Source organism: Pteronotus mesoamericanus, unplaced genomic scaffold (genome assembly GCF_021234165.1).
Source record: "Pteronotus mesoamericanus isolate MK-2021 breed Mesoamerican mustached bat unplaced genomic scaffold, CSHL_Meso_final scaffold_507, whole genome shotgun sequence".
In the NCBI taxonomy this organism is placed as follows: Eukaryota; Metazoa; Chordata; class Mammalia; order Chiroptera; family Mormoopidae; genus Pteronotus; species Pteronotus mesoamericanus.
In genome coordinates this window covers 5,565,302-5,580,068 of record NW_026555319.1, presented here as the reverse complement: position 1 = coordinate 5,580,068, position 14,767 = coordinate 5,565,302, and the positions used below count along the sequence as shown (strand labels likewise).

At 40.1% G+C, this 14,767-nt stretch overlaps 1 protein-coding gene across 8 annotated transcripts in view; it reads left to right on the top strand.

Moving 5' to 3' along the window:
- Positions 1 to 14,767, top strand: part of HECTD4 (HECT domain E3 ubiquitin protein ligase 4) — a 151,730-nt gene that overhangs the window by 47,865 nt on the left and 89,098 nt on the right. For all 8 annotated transcript variants that reach the window (XM_054593995.1, XM_054593993.1, XM_054593994.1 and 5 more), the window contains exons 8-11: positions 4,997 to 5,189; positions 8,712 to 8,870; positions 12,209 to 12,322; positions 13,055 to 13,195. In XM_054593995.1, the coding sequence (XP_054449970.1) occupies positions 4,997 to 5,189; positions 8,712 to 8,870; positions 12,209 to 12,322; positions 13,055 to 13,195 (607 nt within the window). The remainder of the gene's footprint in view (positions 1 to 4,996; positions 5,190 to 8,711; positions 8,871 to 12,208; positions 12,323 to 13,054; positions 13,196 to 14,767) is intronic.

Sequence of the window (14,767 nt, the reverse complement as noted above, 5' to 3'; positions counted from 1 at the left end):
ACTTACCAACTTTTAAAGAGACTAAACAACTATAGAAAAGGCCATTTATGTAATCAGAAAAAAATAAAATGTTACATATTTTAGAATCTTGACCACCACCAGTGTTACTCCATTGTGTCATTTTTCATGAAAAAGCAACTGAGTTTAACCTGTGATCTAGGCCCCTTGGTACCTAGGATGGAGGGAAAACGAATGAATGAATAAGTATCAGAGAGTAGGATCTAACTAACTATACTTGCTTCTCGAAAGGATTTCTTATTAACTGAGTGGACTTAGATAACTAATCATTATTATATAAGGTAGACTAGAGAACTGTAGTTAGAAGTACAATGTAAAGAAATGGCATGTAGGGAATACCCTACCTAACTTGTAAACTATTATTAATATAAAACAACTTCTAATATGGGAATCACAGATTTTCTGATATGAGGGATATGTCAGTTATTTACTGCTGTTCAACAAACCACCCCAAAACTAAGTGACTTCAAGCAACAATGATTTACGGGTTGACTGGGCTCAGCTGGGTGGTGATTCTTCTCTGCGTGGTGAAGCTGAGGTCACACTCGTAGCTTCATTCAGCTTGGAGCTTAGCTGGGGCTGTAACGTTCAAGATGACTCTCTACGCTTGACCTCAGTAATCTTGGCTGAACCTCTTGACAGCACAGAGACTGGCTTTCTGATGGGAGTTTTTCAAGAGGACGACTGCTTATCAAGCCTCTGCTTGTGTCATGCTTTGTAATGGCCAGTGCCAGCATCAGTGTGGGAGGGGACTGAACGAGGGCATGAATACCAGGGTGCATCATTCACTGAGGTCACTAATGTGACAGTCTACCACTTGGAGTCACAGGTCTCCTGAGGCCCTAAGACACTTAGAATTCTGGCATTTAAGACTATAGAATAATGAGGCCTGGAATCTTCCTGCCTGATTTGGTTACGTTGGACACCTACCACCGGAAAGTATTCTGTAACTCTTTTTTACCTTTCCAGAGCACCTTGTTTACATCTTCTGTTTTGTTCTGAGAGTTCTTGCCACCATGTGACCTCTATAAACTGCTGTTCTTTAGATAGATTTAGTGACAATCTTACTGCTATTTTGTCCTCTGTATGTCACTTCCTAAACATATGGACACACTAGGTTCCTTTTCTCCTTCTCCCTTTGGGTTTATTTCTTTTGAATTATGGTCCAGGTGACTAAGATGCCCTTCATCCATTCAGTATTAATCTAGTACCCACCAGTCACCTTGTCTGGGTAGCAGGGTAACAGGCCTTCACTTTCAAGGAGCTAACATTAGAGTGTAGGGAGTTAGACAATAAGAAAGTAAACAAGAAGAACAGAACAATTTCAGCTGGTGATAAATGCCAGGACAAAAATAAAACAGGAGAATGTGATAGTGAGTAGGGGAGGCAGGGAGCTACGTAGCCTGCCTGCTGAGAAGGCCTTTCTAACTAGGGAAGGACATTTGAGCTGAGACCTGAATGATAAGCAGCCATCCATCCTGACGGATCGGCGACCAGCCATCCCAGTTTGCCTGAGACTGAGATTCCTTAGGACATGGGACTTTGAGTGCTAAAACCTGGGGAGTCCTGGGCAAACTGGAATGGCTGTGTAATCCAGGGGGGAACAGCAAGCACAGGGCCTAGGGTCAGGAGGAGCTTGGGTGCGTGGAGGAGCGATGGAAGCCCGTGCGGCTAAAAGTGTGGCGTGTGAAAGGGTTACCAGCCACGGCTGTGAGGCCAGTGGGTGTTGGACCACGGGGCCTTAACTGATAGCTTGGATTTCACTGTAAGTGTGTTGGGGAGCCGCCACAGGGTTTCAGACAGAGTAGGGCATGGTTTTATTTACATGTGACAATGATCATTGGCTGGTGTGTGGAGATGAAGCGTTGGGATGCCAAGGTGGAAATGGGGAGACCAGCTGAGGGGCTGGTTCAGTTAGCGGGCTTGAGGTGACGGTGGCTGGGGCCGGGGAGGGGAACTTCTTGCCACCGCTAACCCTGTGCTGCTTCTTACTCTCTAGGCCTCTTCCGCTCCTTCCTAAATCTGTAGCTTTCTAAACCTGAGGAGCTTCTTTGCTAAGTAGAGAGGTTCCCAGGTTTATCACTTGTGCAAAACCTCACTCCTTGCTTCTCACTGGTGCCTTGGCAGGTTTTCTTTTGACTATTTTCAAGTATTGCATTACTTGAATGCAATAACAGTTCTTCTTAAGTTACCCATTCCCTCCCCCACCCCCGCTCCCTTGTAGGGTCAGGGTTTTTTCCCCACCATTTGATGGGCGAATTTAATCCATTTATACTTACAGTGATTATCGATAGGTATGTAGTTATTGCCATTTTATTGTTCATATTTGTTCTCCCCCCACCTCCTTTTAAAAAAAGATTTTATTTATTTATTTTTAGAGAGAAGTGAAGGGAGAGAAACATCAGTGTGTGAGAGAAACATCAATTAGTTTCCTCTCACAAGCCCCCAACAGGCGGCCTGGCCCACAACCCAGGCTTGTGCCTTGACCAGGAATCAAACTGGCGATTTTTCAGTTTGTGGAACGATGCCCAATCCACTGAGCTACACTTGTCAGGGTTCCCCCCTCCTTCTTAAAGAAGCCCCTTTAAGATTTCTTATAATACTAGTTTGGTAATGAACTCCTTTAGCTTTTTCTCGTCCAGGATCTTAGGGCCAGATTGAATAATACTTTTGAGTGCCAAGCTTAAAATGATTGATTTTTATCTTGGATGCCTTTGAAGGGTTATATTTAGGGTTGTGAGACATAAAGAGAGCTATGCTTGGTAAAGGTTAATCTAGCGGGATTGTGGGGTAAAATGATGTGCTAAGATGTGGCTTTGTTAAATTTTAGGTGGCGGTAGGCTAATCAAGTCCAAATGCCGGGGAGTGGGAGGCAGTCCGAGAAGTGGGCCTGAATCTCAGTAGCAAGGAGGGGTCTGTATATAGGAACGCAGGATTGCGTTCGGGTGAGGGCATGGATTTGTTTCTTCAGCCAGCCATCAAGCATTTGTCGCGTGCCTCCTCAGTGCTGGCAATGTCACGTTGAACAAGGCAGGCAGGACCCCTGCTTTCTGAGAGCTGGCATTCAGTCGGGGTGGGGGAGGTAGAAGGGCAAACAAAATATGGACTACTGAGTAAGATAATTTCACGGAATGGAAAGTGCTGTGCAGATAAAACAGGATGATGTGCTCTGTCATCAGGGTGGAGGTGGAGGAGATTCGTCTTTAGACTTGTAATCAGGGAAAGCGTCTTTGAGGAGGTGGCATTCTACCTGAGACCTGACCAATGGGAAGAGCCAGCACCAGGAAGGCAGCAGTCTTAGGCACCAGGGCTACCGCTACCCTAGGCAAAGCTTTACTTAAATCAGTGGAGATGCAGAGCCCACAAATGAGAGAGCGAGCGAGGCAGGAACTGTGGTGGCTTTGCCCACCAGCAGAGTGCTTTACACATAGGTAAGTGTTCATGTTACGAAACAAACCAGGGCTGTATTCTACCCCCAAGACTGAGGATGGAGGACCCCAAGAAGGCTGGCACCTATGGCACAGCCTACACGGAAGCCAAAGATAAGGTAGATGGCTTTGATTTTTAGGTTAGTTGTGGACCATCAAAAATGTCCACTTGTTAGAGGGTTCTGAGTTAAGTAAGTGCCCAGGGTTAAGAAGCAGAGGCGAGGAAACAGAAACAGCATTTTTGAAATCAAAGAATTCCTTTTTCTTATCATTTGTGAATGTGTCATAAAAGTCTCCCCCACTCTACAGCTCTTTCCTGGCTGTGCTCCTGAATTTGTTTGCTTTCTCTTGCTTCTTCTGTTACCAGCCTTTCACTTTAGACTCCTTTGCTTTTTATTTGCTTCTTTTAAGCCTTGCTCCTTTGTACTCCTATTCCATCTTATCTTTACACCCACAGCTGCAGGCCAGTCCTGGCTGCCACCAGCTTCTGAGACTCCAGCCAGATCCAGGAGCCCAGGTCTGGAAGGGGGCAGTGGGGCGCAGAGGCTGTTTGAGATATGTTAATATGTGAGACATTTGACAGCAAATGGGAGTGGAAAAAAGGGGCAGTATTTCCATGGACCTCCGAGGTTGTGGTTAAGGTCTCAGGGACCTGTGAATATTTGAAACTAAGGAGCAGGGAGTTAATAAAGAGGGAAGACACTGGCGATGAAGGAGCAGCCAGAGTTAATTAAGGGAGCAGTTAGAGAGGAGGCAGAGAAGGAAAGCTTAACCTCAATAACATGAGGCGAAGTGCTTCTTCCTCTGAAGTAAGAGGAAAGGAAGAATAAATGAGGCTGAATACAAAGATTCTTGAGTTGGAAGAGAGATGAGTGTGAGCAGCTTACAGTAAAGTTGTCTGGATCTTTTTAACAATAAAGACAGCCAAGTGGTCTGCTTCAAGTCAAGCTCAAAATCTGTAAAGGAATTTTGAAATCATCACTCCAGGGATTTTTTCTGGGGGATAATCAAGTGATGAATGAGAACTGCCAAGCACCAGCAAGGGTCCAGTTGACGCTGGCATATATTTTTAGCAGACGAAGTCTGCCTTTCTCCCAGTACCCAAGCAGCGAGGGCTGATGTTAACTGCTGTTAATACAGAGTTTCGATTTTAGCCACTAATTAAATTTCAAAAAGACGTTATCCTCATAGTTGTACTTAATATTAATAGTAAATAAAAAACTGATGTGTTTTCCTCTCATTGTTTTTGTACCTGTCAGAAGCTTATAATTAGTGAGGGCTGCCTCTGAAATTCAATATAAGGAATTTTAATCAATAACCTTCCATAGAATTTATAACACTTGGCTCATTACTTTTAGAAACTAGGGCTATTATGAAAATGAAAGCTCTCAAGTTTAGTCTTTCTTTTGTTCTCAGTAGTACCTACTCAGGTACAGTTTTTGGAAATGGTTTGGAGCAACCAGATCGCAATCATGCAATTCTGAAGTAGAAATTTGCTAACTAAATGGAAACAGATGTCATTTAAGGACCTCTTTTTCTTTAAATATCAGGTTGAAAATGGTGTGTATGTAGCCAATCCACTTCAGGAACGCACAATTCTAATGAGAAAAGAGGGCGAGTCTGCAAAAAGCATTAATGAGATGCTTCTGAGCAGACTTTCCCGCTACAGAGCTTCCCCATCCGCCACGCTGGCCGCCCTCACTGGCTCCACCATCTCCAACACCCTAAAAGAGGACCAAGCAGGTATGCCGCCCTTCACTTCCCGCCTGTTCACTTGTATAGCTCTGTTCAGGTGTGTGTGCGTGTGTACATATAATTTGTAAGACTATTTTTAGAGCAGTTGTGGGTTCACAGCAAACTTGAGAGGAAGGTACTAATATTTCCCATGTACCACCTGCCCCCATACATGCATAGCCTCCCTCATCAACATCCCGTACCAGGTGGTGTTTTTGTTACAACAGATGAACCTACATGGACAAATCATCATCACCCAAAGTCCATAGTTTACTTTAAGTTATGTTCTTCAGGTTTGGATAACTGCATAATGACATGTAGCCATCATTATGGTATCATACTGAGTGGTTTCACTCCCCTAAAAAGCCTTTGTTCTCCACCTGTTCTTCCCTCCCCACCCCAACCCCTGGCCGCCACTAATATTTTTAATTGTCTTCATAGTTTTGCCTTTTCCAGAATGTCATGTGGTTGGAATCATACAGTATGTAGACTTTTCAAATTGGCCTCCTTCACTTAGTCATATGCATTAAACTTCCTCCATATCTTTTTTTGGCTTGATATATAAATAGTGAGAGCTGCCTGTGGGATTCAGACAATATATATTTTAAATTTTTTTTTAAGAGTTTATTTGAGCCAGACTGACGACATAGGCCAGGGAGCAAGATCACAAATACTCCCCAGGCAGTACTTTCTGTTGCGCACTTACAGTGCATCTTACAAAAGCACTTCGCTTTACATAATTCACCTTTTTCTCTCTTTCCAGTCATTGTCCATTTTTTTTTTATTCCAAGCTAATACATGTTGTCGTCTGTGGGTATGAATTAGCATGAATCTGTAATAATTCAAAACAGTTTTGTCTTTAACCGTAAATACCTTCTCATTACTGTTAGTATAAATTAATTGGTTTCATGTAAACATATGCTTCATAAACATAAAAAGCTCTTATTTAGGGTCATCTTCACCAAATATAATCTTGACCAAGCAAGAGGCAAATCTTCTACAGCAGAGAGAGTTTTTTCTTGAATTTATCATTTAGTATTTACATTTTAATATTTTAGAATGGATAATACACTTAAAGAGTTTGAAAGTAAAAACAGCATAAAAAACTGTATGTAGAGAAATCTTGGTGTATTCTATAGTTTGCCCCCACCCTATAGGTAACTATATTCGTTTTTTATCCTTACAAAGTTTCTTTATGCAAATAAAATTAAAGACAAATTTTCGTTCTTATTTTCCTCCTATTCTTTATAAATGGTAGCCTACTAAACCTGCTGTTCTGTACTTTAAAAGCAGGAGTTCTACTGAGTGCAATAGGCCTTTAAGGGGTTCGTATACATGCTCCCCCACAGTTTTAAATAATGTATGTATCCATCATAATTTTCATCAGATTTTTGAGGTCATCTATGGCCCCAGAAAGGTTAAGAACCATTTTTTAAAAGATTGTGTTTATTTTTTGAGAGAGGAGAGGGGAAGAGAGAGGAGAGGAGAGAAACATCAGCTACCTCTTGTAGGCACCTGACCGGGGACCGAAACCACAACCATGGCATGTCCCCTGATCTGTAATCAAACCAGTGACTTTTTGTTTTGCTGGTCGATGACCAACCAACTGAGCCACACCAGTCAGGGGAAGAACCATGAATCTTATCCCCCCCCCCAATTTATTTTTTATTTTTTGGGGTTTTTAAATATTTATTTGTTTATTTTTATTTTTTTATGGTTCAAATACATTTGTCTCCATTTTCCCGCCACCACTCGCCCCTGCCTCACCAATCCCCATCCCCTACCCCTACCCCCAATCCTCCTACCGCACCATTTTTGAATTTATAGACTGCAATTCAACTGTGCGAATTTAAGCCAAATCACCAACTGAAGCTAGAAAAAGGTATAATAGAAAAATGTATCTGAATTAATGTGTTTAATGAATTTAATGCAGTTTTATGCTTTAATTCTTTTATATATTGAAATGTTAGTAAGAGAAAATATTTGATTTATTATAAGGCTATAAAATTAAATACTTACTAGTTTATATTAGAATTTAAGAAGGGCAGTGTTTTATTTCCATAGATTTTTATTAAGTGTAAGTGGGGGAATTATTAATAGCTGTTATTACTTGGGCACGTAGAAAATTTGAGTAATAGGAAATACTCGTAGAGGAGAGTTCTTTATACCTAAATAAACATTTTCTTGACAAGCTGAAGGTTTCATCTGGGTTTGTCCCTTGGAAGAAAATTGAATCCTACCCTGAACAACATAAATACTAAAGGAATATTTGTTGGATAAGAAAATATGAGCAAAATAAAAAAGAGAACTCCAAAGGCAAGGGTATATTTAGAATTTTGTGAAAATAGGAATCTAAACGTGTGAGCTCACTTACAGATACATCTTGTATGTATTTGACATGATGGTGCTGCATAAAAATTCACCAATTATAGGCTAAGAGATTTTTGACAATTCAACATTCAGAGGGTTGAGAATTTTTTATTGTGATAAACTAATACCTATTACCATGTTAATAAGAGTATGTCTATTAAAAATATCTTGGAGGATGGTATGCACACAATTTTGCTAATTTTCCGATCATTACCCCTTTTTGGTTTTCTTATCTGTGGAAACTTAACGCTTCTGAATTTATGTCCTGAATGAAGAATATATCTGTTGGAGACTTGGAGTTTTCAAAAATAGAGCTTTTTTTTTTTTTTTTTAGAAACACAAGCATTCAGAACAAGTAGCGGACAGATCAGGTGTCATTTTTCTAATCTAAACCGTCTAGAGGCGGTTGTACATCTTGGCAGTTATGTTGTACACGCTGACAGCTTCCTAGGCAAAGCGCTGACCTCCTGTTACCATCAGCGGCCCTCACTAGACTAATGGAGAAAATCCTTAAGTTCTCTCTGCATTTTCAGATCTGCCAGTGGGAAAGGGAGATTAAAATACATTTTATGCCTCTTGATTAGAAATATGTATTTTCCTAATGATAGTTTATGTAACTGACCCTTAAAAAATATATATAATGGGTTATCATAAATCATACAGGTATAAAATTATTTTGAGCTGGATATTGGGAAAGCTTTTATTAAGCAGTTATAGGTTGAAATTTCTGGCTGATTCCATGTTCAAAACTGTAATGAAAGTAATGGCACAAACCTGTTGAGAACTTGCTCTGTATAAAATGAGAAGATCTCTATTGGACCACAGTTTTCAGGGGTAAACACAAGCAGTCAGATTCTTCTTTTATTTTGAGATTTAGTCCATGTGAGCATTCATTCTTTTGAAGGAATGTTTAGAGGCCCAAGGCGTGCTGACTGCTGGAAACAGCTCTGAGAACTGTCATGTTTCAGGAGGCCTGAGGCCAGGCTGGAGAGCCAGAAGCTTATTATTATTTCCTTCACTTCCTACTTCTTGTTGTATTTTCCAAATCTGGGTATATCCTTGTATGAGTCTGGGACCCCTCATTATCCTCTGGTCGGTTTTGATAAATCAAAGTTATGTACTTCAAACATTTCCCCTTACCATTTTCATTCCTTTCATCAGCAAACACTAGCTGTGGGCTGCCTCTAAAAATGCTTCGGAAGACGCCCATATATACCTGTGGCACATACTTGGTGATGCTGGTCCCACCTCCAGGGGGGTCAGGCAGCTCCGCCACCCGCTCTCTTTTTGGGGGAACAAGTGGTTTGTCATCTTTAAAAAGTAAGTGAATTTTATTTTGGGCACTTTTCCCAATTTGTCTCCAACTTTGAAATTTAAGGCTTTTCTGTTAATGATTTTAAACTTACTCTGTTAAACAGTTGTTTGTAGTAGCTTTTTGATAACAACAAAAAAACTTATCAAGATAGTTACGAGCTAGGAGGAATTTAGAATAATTTTTGTTGATAATATCATAGTATACTTCTGAAAGCTATTGTCCTGTAAAATTACTAGAAATAATAATGAGTTCAGGAAAATTTTAGGAAATAAAATAATGTATTGTTACATTATTTACAGCAAGAGCTGTACTCACTGTGATAGAAACCCAGAGGTATTAAAATAAATGTGTGAAAACCCTCCATTTTAGGACACATGTTAAACCAAAAAGTATAATACAAAATAATATATGCAAAAATTAATTAATGCTGTTATGAATACATATATTTTTATAAAAGAGGCAGGCATACTAGAATAATTAAAGCAGCATGATTTTTGACTTCAGAGTGGGCAAATAGTTAAATGAGAGAAAATATAGAATCAAAAATGTTTCTTTCACATTGCCATTTTCTAGCTTTCTTAATCATTTAACTCCTCTGGGCCTCAGTTTTCCCACTTGTAAAAAAATAAAAGGAAAATAGTATCTCCTGCTATTTTTTTGGTGATCATATACAGTAAGGTAAGTTAGAGTATTTTGAAAAAACAAAAAACAAAAGAAATTATTCCTTTTATGTATGGTAAGTTTGAGGGGGGGGGTTCCTTTTTTGTTTGAAATTTGTTTAGGCACGTAAAATTAAAATGTTTTAAAATCAGTTCACTTGTTTTCATTTCTCAATATTTCATATTCTGTCATCTTAAACTTTGCTCATAGTAATTTCATTAAAAGTTTATATTTCACATTTAGATTTTTAAAAAGCATGTCATATTCTAACTTAAGCTTGCAGATATAAATTTGACCTGAGCAGTTTTAAAAAAATTATCTAAGATCAACTTAACTTTAGGCCATTTCGACTAGTTGCAAATATTTGGAATTATATGAATAACAACTCCAAAACTCTTTTGCCTTTGAATCAAATAGGATTGGCTTTTTTCAACAGCTTGTTCTCTCTAACAGTTCATGTGACCAGAATGCCTCCTTTAGCCCTTGTGTAAAGGATGTAAAGTTACTATGAATCTTTAAAAAAAAAAAAAAAGCTTTATTGAGATATGACTTGCATACCATAAAATTCATCCCTTTAAAGTATAAAGTTTAGTGGTTTTAGTATATTCACAGAGTTGTGCAACCAGCACCACTATCTAATTCTAGCACATTTCCGTCACTCCAGAAAGGAAGCCCATGCCCCTTAGCAGTCTCCCCATCTCTCCCATCGTTCTAGTGCCTTGGCAACCACCAATCTACTGTCTGTCTCTATGGATTTAGCTGTTCTGGCCTTTACATATATATGGAATTACACAATACGTGCACTTTTGTGACTAGCTTTTTTTAAACTTAGTTTTCAAGCTTCATCCATGTTGTAGTATGAATTGTTACTTCATTCCTTTTTATGACCGAATCATATTCCATTGTATGGATAGACTCCCATTTTGTTGACATTTGAGCTGTTTCTACTTCTTGGCTATTTTGAATAATTAATGCACAGCTTTTTGTGTACATGTTTTCATTTCTTTTGGATATATACGTTGGAGAATTCTGGGTCATATGGTAATTTTAAGGTTGTCCTTTGGAGGGGCTGCCAAACTGTTTGCCAAGAGGGCTACACTATTTCCCATTCTCATCAGGCACGTAAAATGGCTCCAGTTTCTCTACATCTCCACTGACATTTGTTGTTTTCCATTTTTTAAATTATAGCCATCCTAGTAGGTATGAAGTGGTATCTCATTGTGGTTTTGGTTTGTATTTCTCTAATGAGTAATGATGTTGAACAGCTTTCATTGTGCTTATTGGCTATTTGTATATCTTCTTTTAAGAAATGCCTATTGAAGTCCTTTTGCAATTTTTAAATTGGGTTATTTGTCTTTTTATTGACCATTTGTCTTATTAAACTCTTTTTTAGTCTCCTAGGCATGGCTTTTTCTCTCAATTGAAATTGACCCCATTTGATTAAAGCAGGCCTTTACAGTGCTATTTTCTTCATGAGAATATAGCTTACACAGTGATTCTATTTTAGACCAACAAATCAATAAATGCTGAAGTTCCTCTGTGTCTTGTTGCCATTGGTCACTGTGAGGGCTACTCAGTAAGTAGAAGTGATGCTTGCCTTGAGGAGCTCAGCATCCGCTCGGGAAAATTGCTGTGTGAGAAACAGCTAGAAAATAACATACGATGCCGTGCCACTGCCTGAACTATGGGAAGCTGACGTCAGTACTGCAGATTCAGAAAGAAAGGGTTGTTGTGGAGCAGGGGGTAGAAGGGAGAGACTAAATGAGATCTTGCGCGTAAGTCGTGAGAAATGGATGTTATTCATATAAGTGGCATAGGCATGGTAAACACAACAAAAAAGAGATTTGGGGAAGATCATTTTGTTTCTGTGCAGGATAGAACAGTAGAAAATAGGAACAGTACAGTTTAGATTATAGTTCATGTCAGGCGTGATGAGCATCTGGATCACCAGGGTGACGGGAATAAGAAAAACAAGCTCGCGTGACACAGTGCTTGAATTTTGTGTTTGAAAGTAGGGGAGAAAAGTGTCAATAATAGCAGTTAGCACATATGAGCTGGTGTAGATCCTGCACACATTTTAACTTAATTTTCACGAGAACTGTATAAGGGTGGTACTTTTATTATCTCTGGTTTACACATGAGGAAACTGAGAGGTTCATAAATTTGCCAGGGTCACACAGAAGTGGTAGAACTGGAATTCAAACCCAGACACCTGGGGCCCATGTTTGTCATCCCTGCGCTGCCCTGTGGTAAGGAAGAGGCCGAAGCATCTCCAGGGTGTAGAGCCACTGCTGGGCACTGAGCTGTGCTTGTGTCCACTAACCTTTGCTGAGCGCCAACTATATGTAAAGTGTTTCTTGTGATTATACCTTGTGATATTAATGATAACTCCTTTCGCAATTACCATTTTGATAACCCATATTGGAAAAAATCTTTTCGCAAAAGTTGCCATTTAAAAAACACTTTCAAAAATACGGTTCACTTTTTAGGAAGATACTTTGCAACAGTTTTCCTTTTGTGGTCTTATGTACTTGTTCTGTATCCTCATTGCTACCATCAATAGACAACAAAAAAGATTGTGATTTTTTATGAAAGTCTTGTTAAGAGCCTAAAGCTTAAGCTTTAAACATAAACTGACCATCATTTTAAGGCTTATTAAACAGCTTAATGTTTGTTCCCAAAGTCCTAGCCTCCAGCTTGGTGTATAATATTTCGGATGGTCAGTTCACAAGCCGTGCCGATCTCATAGATGCTGCTGGAAGCTCCCTGGGGCGTGGCGCTCTTGTACCAGGATTGGGTAAGAAATAAATGCCGACATTTCTTTGGAAAAGTCAGAGTTTTAGCAGTTTCTCTCAAAAAAATCTTGCCAATTCTTTGTGGTATTCTAGTTTCCCTGAAAGATTTTTTTTACTACTGTTTAATTTTGAGGATTAATATAAGAAATTGCCATGTGAAAAATCTCTATAAATTGCTGTTGAAAATACTATCCATTAGGTTGTCTGATACCTATTACAAATTCTTCAAAATTCATGCAGATAAAAGATTTATTTCCTGTGAGGAATTAGTATGCTTCCTGTTAGAAAACGAGCATTATGTACTATTTTTTCTTTGCCTTGGCTCCTAGGAAGCTCATATCTTAAGTTTTTGGCTCAGTTGCTAAGGCTTTTATTGGGTGTTATGTTAATCAGCCATGCTGTACCTAGATTTTAATGTTAATTAGTCCTATTGTACCCTGGTTTAGTGAAGCCACTTGAGTCCTTATTGGAATTAAAAAGGTCAAGTAGAAGTCAGTATCTCTTCCTGGAAACTTGTTCCATTCGCACAGAGAGGTAAAGCGAAGTAGAGATTGACTCCTGCCTTTTTGCTGAGCCTCAGTTTAATGCTCTGCCAAGGAAATAGATGGGAGTAGGGAGTAGGTTGTCAGCATTGGGGAGAATCCTTGCTTTTCCATCCTTTAGCGGTGCTTACGAGAACTCTGTGTACCGGCAGATGGTGACTGACAGTTGAATAAAGTATGCTCTTTTTGCAGGTGCCTGTTACGATACAGTGAACAACATGCTGTGGACCTGCTCGAATGACTACATCGATCAGTGGTGTAATCCTGGGAATCAGGCCTTCCATTACGTCTGCCAGAGGCTCGGAGTCAGCCACATCATCTCTGAGCCCAAAGGTGAGGTGCGCTCAGTCTCACAGGAAAATGTTTCCCCCAGGAAGCATCAGAGAGGACCACAGCACGAGGAAGTGGGAACACTGCGCAAGCAACAGTGTGGCTCAACAGCCTTACCTTTTTGAACTTAGAAACCTGAAATCTTATTATCCGATTGCTTTATGACTAAGGAAATGGTGTGTAAGTAGAGCTTTTGAAGTGGTCCATAGACTTTTTTTTTAACAGGAAAATTATATTTTTTCTACAATTGTCAGATCTTTGGTACAAAAATTGGTCTTGTAGTTGGCATGGGATTATATGCTGCTATAATGTTTTACATAGACAATTTATTTATATACAAATTTATAATTAGGCAGAATTACCAATATAGGATCTTTATATTTCTCTATATTAATATTAAGACTCTTAATATTCAGTTAATATTTTTTGGTATTCAAAATGTGTTTATTGGGATGGTTCCCCACTCATCTTGAATTTGGGTGCTTTGAGTGCTGCTTCCCTCTAAAGGAGCAGCCTCTGTTAGCCTTGCTGTCCCCACCATGGGCTGACTGAGGACAGCGGGGCAGCCAGCACACAGACAGTTGTCTATAGCCCTGTCTATGTGCAGGGCTATAGACAACGGTGACTTTATAGCAGCCTGGGCATTTCCCATCCATGAAGTAGGAGCTGGGCCCCCTGCACCAGGTGCCTCTTCTTGTGCTTCATCTTCTCTTCTGCGGAAGGATGAAGGGGGTCCTTAGTGAGAGGCATGTTGTCGTGGGGTGGTCGTCACTGCCAGAAAGCAATATTAAGTTAATACTAACTTAAAATCTTGTGGCATCAAAGTCAGCTATGGTGGTATGGAAGAGCGAGTAGCTCAGCAAATTCTGTCCCCATAAAGCAATGCTAAAACTGACAAAATATCAAAAACAACTATTTCTAGGCTCTGGAAATTGACCAATGGCATGCACCAAATTGAGAAGTGGGTATTTATAGAAAACCACTGAATTTTGGGTTAGAACAGTGGACATTTATGGTGTTCTTAGCTGGGGATGCTCCTTTCTCCCACCTCAAGCTCGGTCAGTCAGTGTAGCAGTTCCACCAGGCTGGGGCAGATTCTGTAAACCAGCACCTTTGCTGCCAGAGTGGGCTGACTTGATTTGGAGCAGAGCATGGAAAAACACATGCCCAGCAGCATTGTCAGTATTGGTAGAAGTCTTGGTGGCAAAGAAACAGAGAATACCAGTGGCTTTGCCAGACTGAGGGTTGTGGTTCTGGTTAGGGCAAGCAGTGAACCAACAGACTCGCCAGAAATTTGCTAGAGAAATCTGGGTAGTAAGAAAGCTACTGAGGGCCTTGATGAGCTTCCCACAGAAGAAGCCTGAGAAGGCCCAAGCTGTTCACACAGGCCTGGCTGAGCATGAGCGCGCAGAGATATGAAGAGGAGCTGGCAGAAAGTGAAGACCAGGGCAGAGTTTTAAACTTCCTGAACTTCAATGTGTTCCCCTCAAAACACCCAGAGCTACACAGGGTGGAAGTTTCACTAGCCAAAGGTGTAGGAACGCAACCTCTGACTCATGGGGTAACCCCAAGAGA